General features: G+C 39.4%; 1 protein-coding gene across 17 annotated transcripts in view; it reads left to right on the forward strand.

Moving 5' to 3' along the window:
* ANKRD44 (ankyrin repeat domain 44) overlaps positions 1 to 16,776 on the forward strand; it is a 361,909-nt gene that overhangs the window by 177,768 nt on the left and 167,365 nt on the right. For all 17 annotated transcript variants that reach the window (XR_012025054.1, XR_012025055.1, XR_012025051.1 and 14 more), the window contains exons 6-9: positions 284 to 371; positions 2,767 to 2,909; positions 3,481 to 3,693; positions 12,489 to 12,567. Coding sequence is in view for 11 of the 17 variants with exons in the window: in XM_072813230.1 (XP_072669331.1) it covers positions 284 to 371; positions 2,767 to 2,909; positions 3,481 to 3,693; positions 12,489 to 12,567 (523 nt within the window). In the remaining 6 variants the exon portion in view is untranslated. The remainder of the gene's footprint in view (positions 1 to 283; positions 372 to 2,766; positions 2,910 to 3,480; positions 3,694 to 12,488; positions 12,568 to 16,776) is intronic.

Here is a 16,776-nt window from a genome sequence, read left to right on the forward strand (position 1 = left end):
ACAGACTCTCTGGGCCCCAAGTGGAAGCCAGGCTTACGCTGAGGCTTTCAGAGAGCATGATGCTACCATCCACACACCCAACCTTAGGCAGCGACAGCTAGTTTTAACTGTACAGCCAGGGGTTGAAAAAGGAGCTGTCACCTTGGCCTTTTCCTCTGACACACGTGCCATGGGGTTCTCTGTGACATCAGCTTCCTACTGTGTTTGAATTCCAAGTCACTGACCTGCCTTTATATTGGATGTTAATTTGACTCAGATTATCTGCATGTTGGTTTTCTTTCAGATGGTCAATCTACTCTTGGCCAAAGGAGCAAACATCAACGCATTTGATAAGAAGGACCGGCGTGCTCTGCACTGGGCGGCATATATGGGTAAGAATTCCATGAATGGAAAGAAAAATGCAAACAACTGTAACTAAAGAAGCTGTGAGCCTGTTGCTAAGCGTGTAGGCTTTCTCTTGGGCAAGCCTGACTTCTTTCCAAGGTTGGGATCTAACTGAGTTAAGATTTGGGCCATTTTACTGGCATACGTTGAGTGCTCTCGTTAGACAGTTGCTCTGTCAGAGGTTTATTTACCCCACAGAGAGGAGGAGGGATGAATCATGGCCTGGACCTCATTGAATGTGCTCCAATCTGGACTGGAAAGCAGCACAAACGGTGCTTCTTCTAACTTGTTATGGCAGCAAAATGAAGTATTTAAAAAGAAAAAGGACTGGCTAGCAAAGCAAGGACATGAATGCCATTTGTCCTTTTATTTATAAATATTTTGGAAAGAAACAAAAAGGAAGGAAGGAAAGCCCCCTGGCTGTTGTGTAGGTTGAAGTGACAAGGGTCACCATGGATTATCCTGCTACTCTACAGCCGACGAAGCTGAAGTTTGCGGTTCTTGCTTCTGCCAGCTTGGGTGGGAGAAATGAAGGAAGAGGTTACATTGCTGTGTTTTTCTTTTTCACTTTTGTTGGCACAAATACCACTGATACATGACAGACCTCATAGAGTTTATTCTCAGTGTAGATTGGTGAGGAACAAAGAACTGAGATCCTTCCTTTGTGTTTCTAACTGGAGAACATTCTGCAATTTGAAAAGCAGATTCGATTCTATCAGCCCCAAGTTATAAACAACCTGAGTGCCCATCCACAGGAGATTTTGTTGGTGAATGATAAAGATCTGCCCGATGGGACACTATGCACTAACCACGGTGATGATGTCATTAGTATTTATTAGCATAGAAAGACTCTGTGATATGTTAAGTAAAAACAGATCATAACACAGTATGGATACTATGATCCTCATTTTTGTAAAAAAAAAAAAAAAAGACTGCAATAGAGACAATCTGGAATATATTATATGCTGAAATGTTAGCTGAGTATCTCGAGGGATTGGTGATTATGGATGGTTTTGGTTTCCTTTTAACACCTTTTTGCCTTTTCTGAATCCTTTTTAACATGCATACGGGGCTTTTATTATCATAAACAACAATAATATTAATGGTGGGGAGGAAAAAGAGAGTGGGTTGGGTAGGGATGAAATAAATTAGGGGGCCATAGATGAGTCTGAATGGATATTTGGGCTTAAAAAACCAGAATCTTGAGATTTTGCAACATCATCACTTTTTAAAGACAACATGGACTTTTGAGCTGACTGAAGCAGATAAGATGTCTGCGTGGTACCTATGGGACTGGAGTCAGGGGACATTTGCCAGACTGATGTTTATGCAGAGCACACACCAGACTAGTGTGAGATGGGACTCAAAGAACCTGGGGTTTCAAGTTTGTTCTTTGCTGATGCACAGTTAAAACATTTGTGTAGAATTGCTTTAAAGAAGTAAAGTCATTATTTTGTGTGTCATCGGGATACAAATAGGAAAAAATATATAGATGACTATCTTTAAAGAATAAAAACCCAGACAAAAGACAAAAGATAGCACCACTTAAGCTTAAGATAGCACCACTAATAATTGAAAATAATTTTTCTACATACATGTCTTAGGGGAAAAAGTCAAATTTTAATAAAACAAGCCATGACCAAGCTCTGTCTCTCTCTCTCACACACACACCCCCAACTCTCTCCCTCGACACCCCAAACACATTTCTCTTCATCTCTCTTTCTCATACACACACACACACACACACACACACACACACATTCACACCCCACCCCCTTCACATCTTGGAGTTAGTACTTATCTTCGACCTCTCAATTATCAACCACATTTACAGCCATGACCCAAAGCATCAAACAATCTTCAGTTACAATATAGAGGTCAAATACATTTTTCATGGTATATATAGTAAGATAGGGTACAAAGGAAATTATTCTAGAAAATATGCCCACAAGAGTTGAAACTGGAAGAGTTTCTGTTTAGCCAGTAATTCACAAGAATATTTTTAGGTTGAACCATATGAAAGTATCATTTTTGTGGTTCAAAAAGAGAAAAAAAAAAAAAAAAGGCCAAGCAGCAGCGATCTCATATGATTTAACACTAATGTGAAGTTATTCTGATTAATTGATTTTTTCTTTCATTAATTTTTCCAAACCAAATTGTCCTTGTTGGACTTTTCAGTAAAGAATGGCAACTGCTTTTAAAAGCGTTGCTTTCATTTTAACATAATTCTTTTATAGGCTATGGCTCTAACATATTAGCAGGACCTTGCCCTTATTTAAAGTGTTGGTGGCACTAAAAGCTAATGGTGATCATTTAAGTGGAATAAATCATCAAATTATCCTAAAAAGGTTAACCATGTTTTCTACTGCTCTCTTTGTGAAGGCCACCTGGATGTTGTGGCGCTGCTCATTAACCACGGTGCCGAAGTGACGTGTAAGGATAAGAAGGGTTATACCCCCCTGCATGCTGCAGCCTCCAATGGACAGATCAATGTTGTCAAACACCTCCTGAATCTGGGTGTGGAGGTGAGCTATGATTAATGCATCAACTTGTGGTATTTTGTGGGTTTTCTATTGTCCTGAAATTAAATCCTGTTTGCATGTTAATTCAAGAGGGTAAAAAAAACCACCTTATCTTCTAGCATCATATCTTTTAGAGTTTACAGGGGCAGTTGATGAAAGGCAATGGGGACATACAGCAAGTCATGAAAAAAAGCAGAAGACAAGCTAACTTTCTGTATCAACATAGCAAAATATTTAAATTTATATATTGCACGTAATACATATTAACCAGTCATGTTAGATTTGGGTTCTTCATCCGCCTTCAGCATTTACCCTTCTAACTTGTGGTGTACCAGGTGTGGGGCACCTGGGTGACTCAGTCAGTTTAGCATCTGATTCTTGATTTCGGCTCAGGTCATGGTCTCGGGGTCCTTGGTTCAAACCCTCAACGGGTCCTTGCTGAGCGTGGAGTCTGCTTAAGATTTTCTCTCTCCGTCTCCCTCTGTCCCCCCCAGTACCCCCCCCCCCCGCCCACAACAAGTGCAGTAAAGTGGCTCTGATGATTTTACCTGCTCTGTGTTGGATTCCTTTGCAGATCGATGAAATCAATATCTATGGCAACACTGCTCTTCACCTGGCCTGCTACAATGGGCAGGATGCTGTAGTTAACGAGCTGACGGACTACGGTGCTAACGTGAACCAGCCCAACAACAGCGGGTTCACCCCTCTGCATTTTGCCGCTGCCTCCACACATGGTGCTTTGTGTCTTGAACTGTTAGTAAACAACGGGGCAGATGTTAACATCCAGGTATGACACTCCTAGTCTCTCTCTGTGCTATGTTCCTTTGCGTTGAGCCAATGTTTGAGCAAAATCAACTGTTGTCAATGACGTCCTGTTTAAGAATGGGAACTCTCAGTACCTTGGCTCCCACAGCCTTGTCCTGTGCTACAGAAACTTAGCTTTGTTTTTACTGCAGAAGTGGTAGGAGCAGCTGGAAGGCACTGAGGTTCTAGCCACAGCTTTTGGGAGCTTGGTGAATGTTGGCAGGACTTACTGAGAACTATCTGGTGCCCTTTGTTTGGTTCTGAAAGAGTGCTCCAACATGAGACATGAGCTCTGCTCTCAAAGAAGTTACAGTACGGTAAGGAAATAGTGTGCTCAGGTTCTCATGAGATGAGAGAACGTGATGAGTGGCATGGGAGAGTCAACAATTGCTTCCTGCTTGAGGATCAAAAATGAAGCTTGCTTTTGAGCTGAGAGTTGGAAGATTGTTATCAGTTGAGATGAAGAGGGCTAGAGAGAATCCGAGAGCATTCCAGATAGACAGAACAGAGGGTTTGGGAGTTCCAGATGGGAAAGGCTCTGGGGATTCTGGGCTAGCAGTTAGCTCACCATAACAGATGACCAAGAGAGGCCTACGCACGGCCCTCAGCATCCAGGATGCACCGCTGCCACCGCACTCGGACTGTGATGGAATGTCCTCACCTGCGCAGGTGACCTTGTCCTCACCCAGCTGCCCTTCTCCCCAGCACACAGGAATCCTAAAGCAAGGCCCTAGTGTACTCTGCCTCTGCTTTTGAAAAATGATTCTTTCTGAGGTTTAATTCTAAGAATATTGGTTCAATCCATTTTAATGACCTTTCCTATTCACTATTAAAATCTTTTCACATTTTTTCCATATAATTTCTAACAGTGGGGAAGTATGAGATAAATTTTCAGAATAGTGATTTATTGTGTTTAAAGGGAGCATAGATTGTATGAAGGAAAGAAGCCAGAAACAAGCTGAAATGGGACCAGATCAAGGAAGAAGACTTATCAAAAAAAAAAAAAAGACTTATCAACTGGGTGAGGAGTTTGGGCTTCTATAAGCTGTAGGGACTGCTAGTCAGTATGGAGGTCATGGGATCCCAATTGAGCATTAGAAATAGTAATCTGGCCACAGAACACCAGAAACGGAAAACAATTATATGTGTGATAATGTAAACATTTTAAATGTTTATATGGCAAAACAAAACAAAACAAAAACCTCCCCAAACAAAAAAACCTATGTACATATACAAAATTGTATTCATATACAAAATATAAATTTGAAAGAGGAACAACTCAGAGAAATTTTTCTGCACTAACATGATAAGCAAAGAGTTAATACATTTACTATATATAAAGAGCTCATAAAAACCAATAAGAAAAAGTCTGATAACCTACTAGAAAATATGTGTAAAGTGCCAGTCATAAGAGAGAGAAAACAATATTTATTAGATCTATGAAAAATTTTCAGTATCCAATAGTAATTAGAAAAAATGCAAACTAATACACAAGTATATTTGCCTTTAAGATTGGCAAATATGAAAAAGGCTAATAATACCTAGTGTTATCAGTGAAAAATTAATATGCAATAAGTAAATATGATCTAAATTTTTAATTTAGGAAAGTTATGTGTCTGTGTATATGCACAGAAAGAGAAAAATACTTGGAATATACCTATATATTATCACTGCAGAGAGGCAAAATGTGATTTGGATTTTTAGTTTCATTTTTGTATATTTGTTTTAATCTTCTGATTATGATATGTGAGCATGTATTATTTTTATATCCAGGTGGGAAAAAAAACTATTTTCATTTTTCTAAAGAGAAAATCCAGGTATAGTGGACCTAGAGAGAGGACAATTGGAGAATAACTAGAAGTCAGTAAAACTGGTTTGGATGAGAGGTACTGAGGACAGGGGAGTAGGGAGAAAACAAAAGAGAGAGGCTCTGCAGAAAGAAAATTAATGAAATTCGGTTGGATTGGAGTTGGAGAAGTTGAAGACAAGTGTAAGAGCTGAAATCTGGTTCAGAGGGAACACAGCGTGGGGGTTAAGTGTTCTGTTCTGAGGTTGGGTTGCCTCAATTCCAATCCTAGCCTTGACTTCCAGTAATTACACAATCAGAAACAACCTCTCTGGGTGTCTATTTATCTGTAAAATTAGGGAAACAGTGGCATCTTCATCATGGAACCATTGTGAGGATTAAACAAATCATCTCACATTAATTACTTAGAACAGTTTCTGCCCCATGGCAAGCACTCCACAAACGACTATCGTTATTAGGAGGGATGTCAAAAAAAAAAAAAAAAAAAAAGGAGGGATGTCAGGAGAAAGAGTAGGCTTAGGAGGTAAAATTGGGGGATCCCTGGGTGGCGCAGCGGTTTAGTGCCTTTGGCCCAGGGCGCGATCCGGGAGACCCAGGATCGAATCCCACATCGGGCTCCCGGTGCATGGAGCCTGCTTTTCCCTCTGCTTATGTCTCTGCCTCTCTCTCTCTCTCTCTCTCTCTCTCTCTGTGTGACTATCATAAATAAATAAAAATTAAAAAAAAAGAAGGTAAAATTGGTAAGTTTAGTTTTTGTGAAGGTGATTTTGAGCCTTTGGTACAGCCAGTCTGAGGAGACCAATAATGGAACATGCGATCTTCCAACATGGGAGAGCAGAAGAGGATGGAAAAAAAAATTTCAGCTGCCTCATTCACACAGAGGTGATGCATAGTGGAGGCTGAGAGAAAAGGATATCACCCCAGGAGAGAGTATGTCATAGCCTGAGTAGAAAAAGGGATGAAAACAGAAGAGTCAGAGAAGATAGAAAGGAAATGGAGGGGAGTATAATGTCTTCATGGAGGTGGAAAACAGGCAGAAATACAGTAGGATAGATAGAATTTTGGAGTTCCATATCTTGCAAGAGGAGCCCATCCAAGGTCCTAATGCAAGTAAGGGAAGGTCTGAGGGGGCATCAGAGAGACCAAGGAACTGTAAACCAAGGTGGGAAGAGTCTTTGTACGGTGTTGAAGTCACAGGGGATTGTGGTGAGAAGGCAGGAGGTTAACAGGTGGCCAAACTGGCAATGTCCCCCAAACCTGTGACACTTATATGGTCATACTGGTGTCTGAAGGATATCCTTCAATTCTCCAAAGAAAGGAAAAGTATTATTGACGTTAAATAAAGCAGCTCCCTTCACCAGGCTTCACTTAATTAATTCAAGAGGTTGTCTGATGCCCTCCATTCCCCTTTTGAAGATATGCCGACTGATATGCTCGGTGTTGGGGGGGCAGAAGGCTAGAAGGCCACTTCCTGGCACACTACCCACTTCCTTCCACTAGTTAACTGACTAGTGTTCAATTCAGATTAGCTTAGGGACTCCAATTATATATGGAGTTTATGGTAGTCTTCTCTCCCATAAAATGGACCTGAAAAGCACGGCTGCTTCATTTTAACACTTAATTTTTCGCCATAGACTGCTAATCATCAATAGAATGAATTTAGGGAAGGCTTGGGGGATGTTGGAGAATGAGGTAAGAAGACACTTAGAGTGGAAGACATGAATGGATTTCTGACAACGATGGTCAAGGAAATTGAAACACTCCATTTAGTTGAAGGATTAATCTTCCTTGAAGGATGCTGAATTTCTGCCCTCAAAGATACTACTATTCATAAAATATTCTTAATCTTTATTAGTTTGCCTTCATGACCATGGCTGAGCTGTGCCCACCTCCTTAGAAGGGCTTCTTGCAGATAAACTCAGAATGGATGTAAGATCTAAATGTGAGACAAGAATCCATCAAAATCCTAGAGGAGAACACAGGCAACACCCTTTTTGACCTTGGCCCCAGCAACTTCTTGCAAGACACATCTATGAAGACAAGGGAAACAAAAGCAAAAATGAACTATTGGGACTTCAAGATAAAAAGCCTCTGCACAGCAAAAGAAACAGTCAACACAACTAAAAGACAACCTACAGAATGGGAGAAGATATTTGCAAATGATGTATCAGATAAAGGGCTAGTATCGAAGATCTGTAAAGAACTTATTAAACTCAACAGCAAAGAAACAAACAATCCAATCATGAAATGGGCAAAAGACATGAACAGAAATTTCACCAAAGAAGACAAACAAATGGCCAATAGGCACCTGAGAAAATGCTCTGCATCACTTGCCATCAGGGAAATACAAATCAAAACCACAATGAAATACCACCTCATACCGGTGAGAATGGGGAAAACTAACAAGACAGGAAGCAACAGATGTTGGAGAGGATGTGGAGAAAGGGGAACACTCTTGCACTGTTGGTGGGAATGTGAACTGGTGCAGCCACTCTGGAAAACTGTGTGGAGGTTCCTCAAAGAGTTAAAAATAGACCTGCCCTACGACCCAGCAATTGCACTGCTGGGAATTTACCCCAGAGATACAGATGCAGGGAAACGCCGGGACACCTGCACCCTGATGTTTATAGCACCAATGTCCACAATAGCCAAACTGTGGAAGGAGCCTCGGTGTCCATCAAAAGATGAATGGATAAAGAAGCTGTAGTCTATATGTACACAATGGGTTATTCCTCAGCCATTAGAAACAACAAATACCCACCATTTGCTTCGACATCGATGGAACTGGAGGGTATTATGCTGAGTGAAGTAAGTCAATCAGAGAAGGACAAACATTATATGGTCTCATTCATTTGGGGAATATAAAAAATAGTGAAAGAGAATAAAGGGGAAAGGAGAGAAACTGAGTGGGAAATATCAGAGAGGGAGACAGAACATGAGAGACTCCTAACTCTGGGAAACGAACAAGGAGTAGTGGAAGGGGAGGTGGGCAGGGGATGGGGTGACTGGGTGATGGGCACTGAGGGGGCACTTGATGGGATGAGCACTGGGTGTTATACTATACGTTGGCAAATTGAACTCCAATAAAGAAATATACAAAAAAAGAAGAAGAAAGAAGGAAAGAAGAAGAAGAAGAAGAAGAAGAAGAAGAAGAAGAAGAAGAAGAAGAAGAAGAAAAGGAGAAGAAGAAAGGAGAAGAAGGAGAAGAAAGAAGAAGAAGAAGAAGAAGAAGAAGAAGAAGAAGAAGAAAGAAGGAGAAGAAGGAGAAGAAAGAAGAAGAAGAAGAAGAGGAGGAGGAGGAGGAAGAGGAGGAGGAGGAGGAAGAAGGAGGAGGAGCTTCTTGCTTAGCTAAATAATTCTCGAAATAACAAGATTTTCTGAGCTCTAACCCTGATGGGAAATTGAGTCTAGAAATAGGAAAGAGACTAGGAATTAAGAAAAAATCTTATAAAAGCAAAGCTTTGAATAAATGGAAGAATTAACATACCCTCTCCTTTGACAATGCCAGGAATGTTTTATCCTTGTCTGAAGTCTTAAAAACAGCAGCAGTAACAAGTCCCCCCGTGTGACAAATTTCTCAGGCAGATAATGAAACTCAGTAGGATCTCTAGTCTCAACCTGAATATCCTGAGTTCTAACCTGTAAAGACAAAATAAAAAAGTATTATCCTTTGACCTTCATTAGTTTCCAATGGCTTTTTGAAATAGCAAGTTCCTTTTACATTCAAACCATGTAAACATAAGTGTTCCAAAATGGCCCTGTGATACTCGCAATGCTTCCTATACACACTTCCCCACCCCCTGACACCATATCCCTCAGGCAGAAAAAAAAAAATCAGCTAAGGACTGGACTCAGTGGTAGATGAACCCAGGGGAAGATAGATCTGATGTAGCTGTCTTTTGTATTACACCACAGTTTGGTCTTTACCAAAAGCACAAGCAGTCCATGGGATAGAAGGGGGTGACACTGGCCATCCCTGAAGTGGAACCAGCTTTGTAAACCACACACCACAGAAACTGGTTACTTCTGCTTTGGCTTCTCTGGGTGCAATTTAGGTAGTTACTACCAAGTTGATGGTTATTCCCCGGTAAAGCCTTTAAGCTATTTTCTAGACACGGAGAAGTTCTTAACTAAATATTTATAAAGATATTATCTAAGCACTGAAATATTTATGGCTTTATATATATTTAACTAAATGCTAATTTGTCATGTTTTCAATTAAATTTAAGAGAAAAATATTGGAGCAAAATTTAAAGAAATAGCACCACCTAGGGACAAGTTAATGTCAACTCTGCAATTTCTGCAATTGACTCCTTATTCTCTTGGTTGCTGTTCCTTTTCCTCTAAAAATACCATTTCAGTAAAGCTGCAAGCTTACTTCCATTTTCCTTTCTCAATCTTTTCTGACTCAGGTTGCAATCATATTAGATGGCGAAAAGGTCCTATTTTCCCTCCCATTTACCCGATGACTTTTCACTATAAAGATTATTTTTCAATTGATGCATTTACTGTCCTGATGATCTCTTACCTTGGCAAAGATTGTGCACGACTCCTTTCTTCCTTTCTAAGGAATAGACTTATAGGATATAATAAAAGTTCTTATTTTGAATCCTTATGGTTTTATAAGCAATTCCAGCCCACAATCTAAAGAGTGGTCCCTACACTTGAGTACGCTGTGTAGGGTAGACTGCAGTGTCTGAGTTAGGGCACAGAGCTCACATTTCTAACAAGAGCCTCAGGTGATTTAGATGCAGTTAGTCCTTGGTTCACTCTGAGAAATACTTATTCAAATGATGATTTGTTTCCCATTGTGAACTCTTTAAAACAAATAGTCATTTTTAAAATGTATTTATTTTTAGGTTGCCATATTTTCTTTCTTTTAAAACATTTTTTAAAAATTTGAATATAGTTGACATACAATGTTACTTCAGTTTCAGGTGTACAGCACAGTGATTCACTTTCTCTAGATGTAGTGCTCACCGCGATTGTAGCTCCCATCTGTCACCGTACAACGCTGTTGCAATGCCACTGACTTACTCCCTATGTTGTACCTTTTATTCCCATGACTTACTCATTCCATAACTGGAAACCTGTATCTCCCACTCCCCTTCACTCATTTTGCCCATCCTCCCAACACCCTCCCCTCTGGCAACCATCACTTGTCTGTACCTATGGGTCTGTTTCTGCTTTTTGTGTATTTGTTTTGATTTATAGATTCCACATAGGAGTGAAATCATATGGTATTCATCTTTCTCAGTCTGACTTATTTCACTTAGCATAATACCTTCTAGGTCCATCCATGTTGTCACAAGTAGCAAGAGCGCATCCTTTTTATGGCTGCGTAACATTCCTCTGTGTGTGTGTCTCTGTGTGTACCTCATTTTCCTTATCCATTCATCTGTCAAGGACACTTAGGTTGTCTCCATATCTTGGCTATTGTAAATAATGCTGCAGTAAATGTTTTGGAAATCAGTGTTTTCCTTTTCTTTGGGTAGATACGGGTAGTGGAATTACTAGGTCATATGGCATTCTAGTTTTTAAGTTTTTGAGGAACCTCCATGCTGTTTTCCACAGTGGCTGCACTAATTTACATTTCCACCAACAGTGCATTTTAAAGCACAGGTATATATAGGTTTCATCGCAAAAATGAACTTGCATTTTTAAAATCTCATATTTAACCCTAGACTTTGGAAAATGTTTCTCCTGAGACTTAGAAAAAGAATAGCTACATCTATTTCTTTCTCTTCTTTCTTTTTTTTTCTTTTATTAACAGTACCTGAGTGAAAGGATACATTCCATTAGGGATACTTAATGTTTTGAGAAGTATTACTATTTTTATTTTTAATTTTTATACTTTATTTAAATTCAGTTTGCCAACATATAGTATAACACTCAGTGCCCATCCCATCAAGTGCCCGCCACAAGTGCCTGTCACCCAGGCACCCCATCCCCCCATCCACCTCCCTTTCCACAACCCTTTGTTTGTTTCTCAGAGTTAGGAGCCTCTCATGGTTTGTCTCACTCTCTAATTTTTCCCCCCTCAGCTTCCCTCCTTTCCCTTATGGTCCCTTCCACTATTTCTTATATTTCACATATGAGTGAAACCATATGATAATTGTCTTTCTCCGATTGATTTATTTCATTCAGCATATGGGTATTACTATTTTTAGATGAACTTATGTAAATGACTATTTCTTAATAAATGTGTAGGACTTTGGTATTTAGTGTAATGATGATAAGTCTATGGATTCTATACATTTTTTCATGTTTTGGTTTAATCTATATCAGGGAGTTCCATTTATATTTTAAGTAATAAAGAGATGTATTAATTCAACACATTTCTAGGTGATCTTTAAAATGGCAATTTGCTAATCCATTATATGCCTTAATTTTATGATTTCTAATGACTTAATTGAAACCAGCATTTCTGTTTTGGAACAATCAGAAGTGTCATTTTTCTATGGAATTAGGATATAGGGAGTGTTGGAGCGTACCAGGTCAGGTCGGAGAGCTGCAGTCTTCGTCAACTTTAGGTCGAACAGGGCCAAGCCACTTAACACATCATTTGTCTTTTTTCATGTACTTTAGACAAAAATTGAAAAATGAAATGCCTTGAAGGAAACCCATCTTCATCAGTAGATCATGAGAGAGGAAAAAGCATCTTGGATGATTGCTTCAGTTTGAAACAGGATAGTTTTAAAATTGTCAATGTAACTAGAAATTTCACATTTCTTCTCTAAAATAATTTTCGCTTCTCTAAGCTTCTTTAAAATGTGATGTTTTGCAGTAACTTGAGATGCTATATATACTTTTGCTTTCAAAATTATCTTTTACCTTTTATAAGTTTTTATTATACTTTTTAAAAAATCTAACTTGACATTTTATTTTCAGGGCATTGACAGTAGTATCCATAGAGATGTTTCAGATTGATGTCACTGATCCTTTGTTTCTCTCTCCTTTCATTTTTTTAGAGCAAAGATGGCAAAAGTCCACTGCATATGACAGCTGTCCATGGAAGATTCACACGGTCACAAACTCTCATTCAGAATGGTAAGAGAGATGCTTCTGCAGTGTTATTTCAACAGTGTCCTGATCTGAGTTTGGCTGAACATGAAAGATGATGCTCTGTTTTTGATCATGTTCTGTTGTATTTTTATTTATTTTGTTCATTTATTTAAAAGATTTTACTTATTTATTCATGAGAGACACACAGAGAGAAGCAGAGACGTAGGCAGAGGGAGAAGCCATGCAGGGAGCCCAATGTGGGACTTGATCTCAGAACCCGGGATCAAGTCCTGGGCCAAAGGCAGATGCTCAACCACTGAGCCACCCAGGCATCCCAATGGTCTGTTTTATTAAGCTGAGATTTACACCAATCCTATGATGTACTTTTCTAAAAGCTCTTTATCAGACATATGATCACCATCCAGCTTAGGAGCAAGAACATAAAGCCACTGTTTCTCAGTTAATTCCCAAAGAGCATATGAGTTTTGAACCTGGAAATGATGTGCTCATATGGGCTCAAGGTCCTGCGCTTTTCACTCTGAAACTAATAAAAATAACTATCATACATTTTCTAGCAGCAAATCTGAATTATTTTTAAGTTTTAGAGTTCACCATAGTTTCCTAAGTTAAAACTTAGTTCCTTGGGCAAAGGTAGGAAAAACGAGGTGACTCAGAGGAAAAGCAGTCAAGTGCATGATATAAAAGATGATAAAGTCATAGGTTTGATAGAGACCTTAGAAAATCACATCATCTAGTAATTTTCCAGGCTCACAACAAAGGTATACTTGAACCAATGGGTTGTCTGTAGCCAAAGTACTAGGGAGTGTCACCTCACGTTATGGTTCATAATGCTATTATGAGCTATGGCCAGCATCTGTGAATGGATTGACCTTGACCACACAACTACTGCTTTCTTAGCAAATCTTAGAGACAATTAAAAAACAGGTTTAGTCCTGTTTTATGCTGACATTCCAAGTTCAGCAATTTTTGAACTATCTTTAGTTGACCCACATTTGTACTTCTCAAAATTCTGTCATTAGTCAGTTTCTTGGACCTGCCTTTTCCTCATCTATAAGAATCTTGGATGAATTGTTAATGATACTATGTTATGTCCTAGGCACTCAAGTCATAAAACCAAAAAGTTACTTAACATTTAGATGGAAGATCAGCCAGGGAAATTATGCTTAGGAAGGAAAATATCTGCAGCAAAGCAAAGGAAACTTATAAGCATTTAACTATAGGGAAAAATAAATCTTGAGAAGTTTCCAGTGAGCAAAGGAAGGTAAAATGAAATTAACTGTAAATAGCCATTAATTATAATTTGAAATATGTGGTATGTCTCTGACATTCATTTTATTGAAAAGGCCATTAGTTGTTTTGTCTTGCTTGAAGTAAACAAAGGGGAATGGCGAGTGACCCCAGAGTCTCTCCTTCTCACACTTTCTTCATCCCGTGTATTTTTCAACTTTTTTTTTTTCCAGAAACAGTGTCCACTGGCTTAAAAAGAAATGAAACTAGGGAGATATTTGGTATCCATTTAAAAAAATTTAGTGTGAGTGTAATCAGTGGGCCTCTGTGTATAAAAAGCTTTGCTCCCTGCTAAGCACATTCAGGCACCAGTGATCAGATCAGGGAAAGAACAAGTTTTCTCCTTGTAAGCACTGCCTTCCCACAGGCCCATCCCTGTGGCCAGACCATCCTGGCCATTTCCTTTGAATCAAGGCCATGACCCGTCTCTGTGTATAATGCTAGTGTGCTGACAATAGTCTGGGGATGGTGCTGGCTGCTTTGACTTCTCCAAAAGCCATTCCTGTGGACTTGAAAGACTCCCATGCCCTCTCTGGACATGGCTGTAGTAGACTTTTGAGTTGGGATGAGGCTTGAAAGAGAACCCATCTCTTATCCTCTGTGATCTAAGAGCTTATTGCAGAGCCTCATTCTTGGCTGACCTAGCATCTTGCTTGTGGGTTGGGTGGGGTCCAGGGACCCAAAATTATGAGGATATAATGGCTATAATATATAGCCCATTATAGGTAATGATAAAGCTAACGTTGATTGAGTGTTCTCACTGTGGCAGGAATTTGGGTAAGCACTTCACATAAATCCATGAGAAAGAGGTGCCATTGTCATCTCCATTTTGAAGATGGGGATACTGAGGCAGGGGGGTTGTCACTCTGATCAGGATACATGGCACTCATGTTGTGGAACAGGAATTGAAACACAGCCAATCTAACATCAGACACTGAATTTTCAACCACTACACTTACACATGCATTTTCTGGATGAACAATGGTATGTTAAATTTTTTTTTCTAACTTGAATTTTATTTAAGAGTCATGTACATGTGGAATAGAGTCATTCCTGTAGAGGGATGATTTGGCATTCTCTTCTCTCAGCTGACAATTCTTTGCATTCATTACACATGTGAGAACTGTGAGTTCTTCCATTTGACATTTTTTAAAAATGCCCTTAGGGAGAAGAATAGGAAGCTCTTTTCTTTCCTCCTGTTTGTTGGCTTCCTTCTGGGAAAAGTCCAGAGGCTCACACCCCCGGACCTGCTGTCTATCCTCCAGAGTGGGTCACTGCACAACTAGGACTTGGAATGCTGGTCCCACGTGGGGACATCGGTTGGCTCCCTAAACCAACAGAGCATGCTACTAAGGAACATTCTTTGTGTTTATTTGTTTTGTGAAATCACCCTGGTGTTTGGAATTTGTATGGCATTTCTCTGCTTCCCTGACTGTTCTCTATTCAGGGTTATTGGTTCTTCACAATAACTTTTTTCAGAATCATCCAGTGTTATTAGTGAGACGATTGCTAAAAAAAAAAAAAAAAAAAGAGAGAGAGAGAAACACACACACCCCTCTTTTATTTTGTAGCTAGCGAGCAAAGACTACCTCTGCTGTTCAGTCACATTGTTTGTTATCTGAAGCTGTATTGTCACAGCCAGAGAGAGAAAGAACTGAATGAAGAAACAATGTGATGTCAGAAGGCATTGGATCCAGCCATTTGCACTAGCCACTGCCTCAGATGCTGTCCAGCAGGTTACAAGAGTTCAAAAATGATGTTTTCTTCACAGAAGCTTTAAAAATAGAGTTTGAAAAGGAAGAGTCGAGTGATAGGTTAGGATGATTCATTGTGAGATTTTTGACCTTTTGGCTCACAGTACTTCCGAGGCAATTTAATAAGATGACCATTCTTGTTTGCGCAGGAAAAACAAACTTCAGATGAATGCTTCGATAATGTTGCATAAATTATCCCTTCTGATATGCTTTGCATATTTCTAAACTCACAAATGTTTATTCTACTCACTAATTCTCAATCAATTACCAACATCTGACTTGCAAGCTTCAAATGAATAATAAAGTTATTTAATTTGCATGCCAGGCAAATCTTAAAGATTTTCAAGTGAAAATGGAAAGGTTTGGGGAATGACTATAAAATAGAAATTCATTCATCTAGAGGTTCTACTGTAATATAAAACAGATTTCTGAATAACAAATAGTTTCTCTCTTATTCTTCCACTAGTAATGATCTTTTTCTGAAATATACTTTAAATGACAACAAAAGCATATGTGGAAGGTAATAAATACATTTTTACAGTCTTATTTTTAAAGATTTTATTTATTCATGAGAGACACAGAGAGAGAGGCAGAGACATAGGCAGAGAGAGAAGCAGGCTTCCTGCGGGGAGCCTGACGCAGGACTCAATCCCAGGACACCAGGATCGTGACCTGAGCCAAAGGCAGATGCTCAACCACTGAGCCACCCAAGTGCCCTATTTTTACAGTTTTAAACTGACTTATGAGGGTTGTTTGGGTGGCTCAGTTAGTTGAGCATCTGACTCTTAATTTTGGCTCAGGTCATGATCTCAGGGTTGTGGGATCAAGCCCCTATTTTGGGGGAGCCCAGCATCAGGCTCTGCACTGGGCATGGAGCCTCCTTAAGATTTCCTCTCTTTCTCTCTCTGTGCCTCTCCCCATTTGTGTACCCTCTCTCTCTCTAAAAATAAATAAATAAAATGTTAAACTGACTTAGGAAATGGTAGTAACAGCAAGAAGAAACTTTATCAGCTCAGCCCCTTACCCTTTCCAACATTTTTCACTCTTTTCTTTCCCTACCCAATTTTTAGCATATTTGGGGCTGATAAACATGGAGGCTCTAACACTTCTTTTTTTAAAATTTATTTTATTTTATTTATTTTTAGAGTTTATTTATAAAGAACATGGTTCTTTGTCTGGAATCAGTTTGGAA

The sequence above is a fragment of the Canis lupus genome, chromosome 36 (assembly GCF_048164855.1).
Source record: "Canis lupus baileyi chromosome 36, mCanLup2.hap1, whole genome shotgun sequence".
In the NCBI taxonomy this organism is placed as follows: domain Eukaryota; kingdom Metazoa; phylum Chordata; class Mammalia; order Carnivora; family Canidae; genus Canis; species Canis lupus.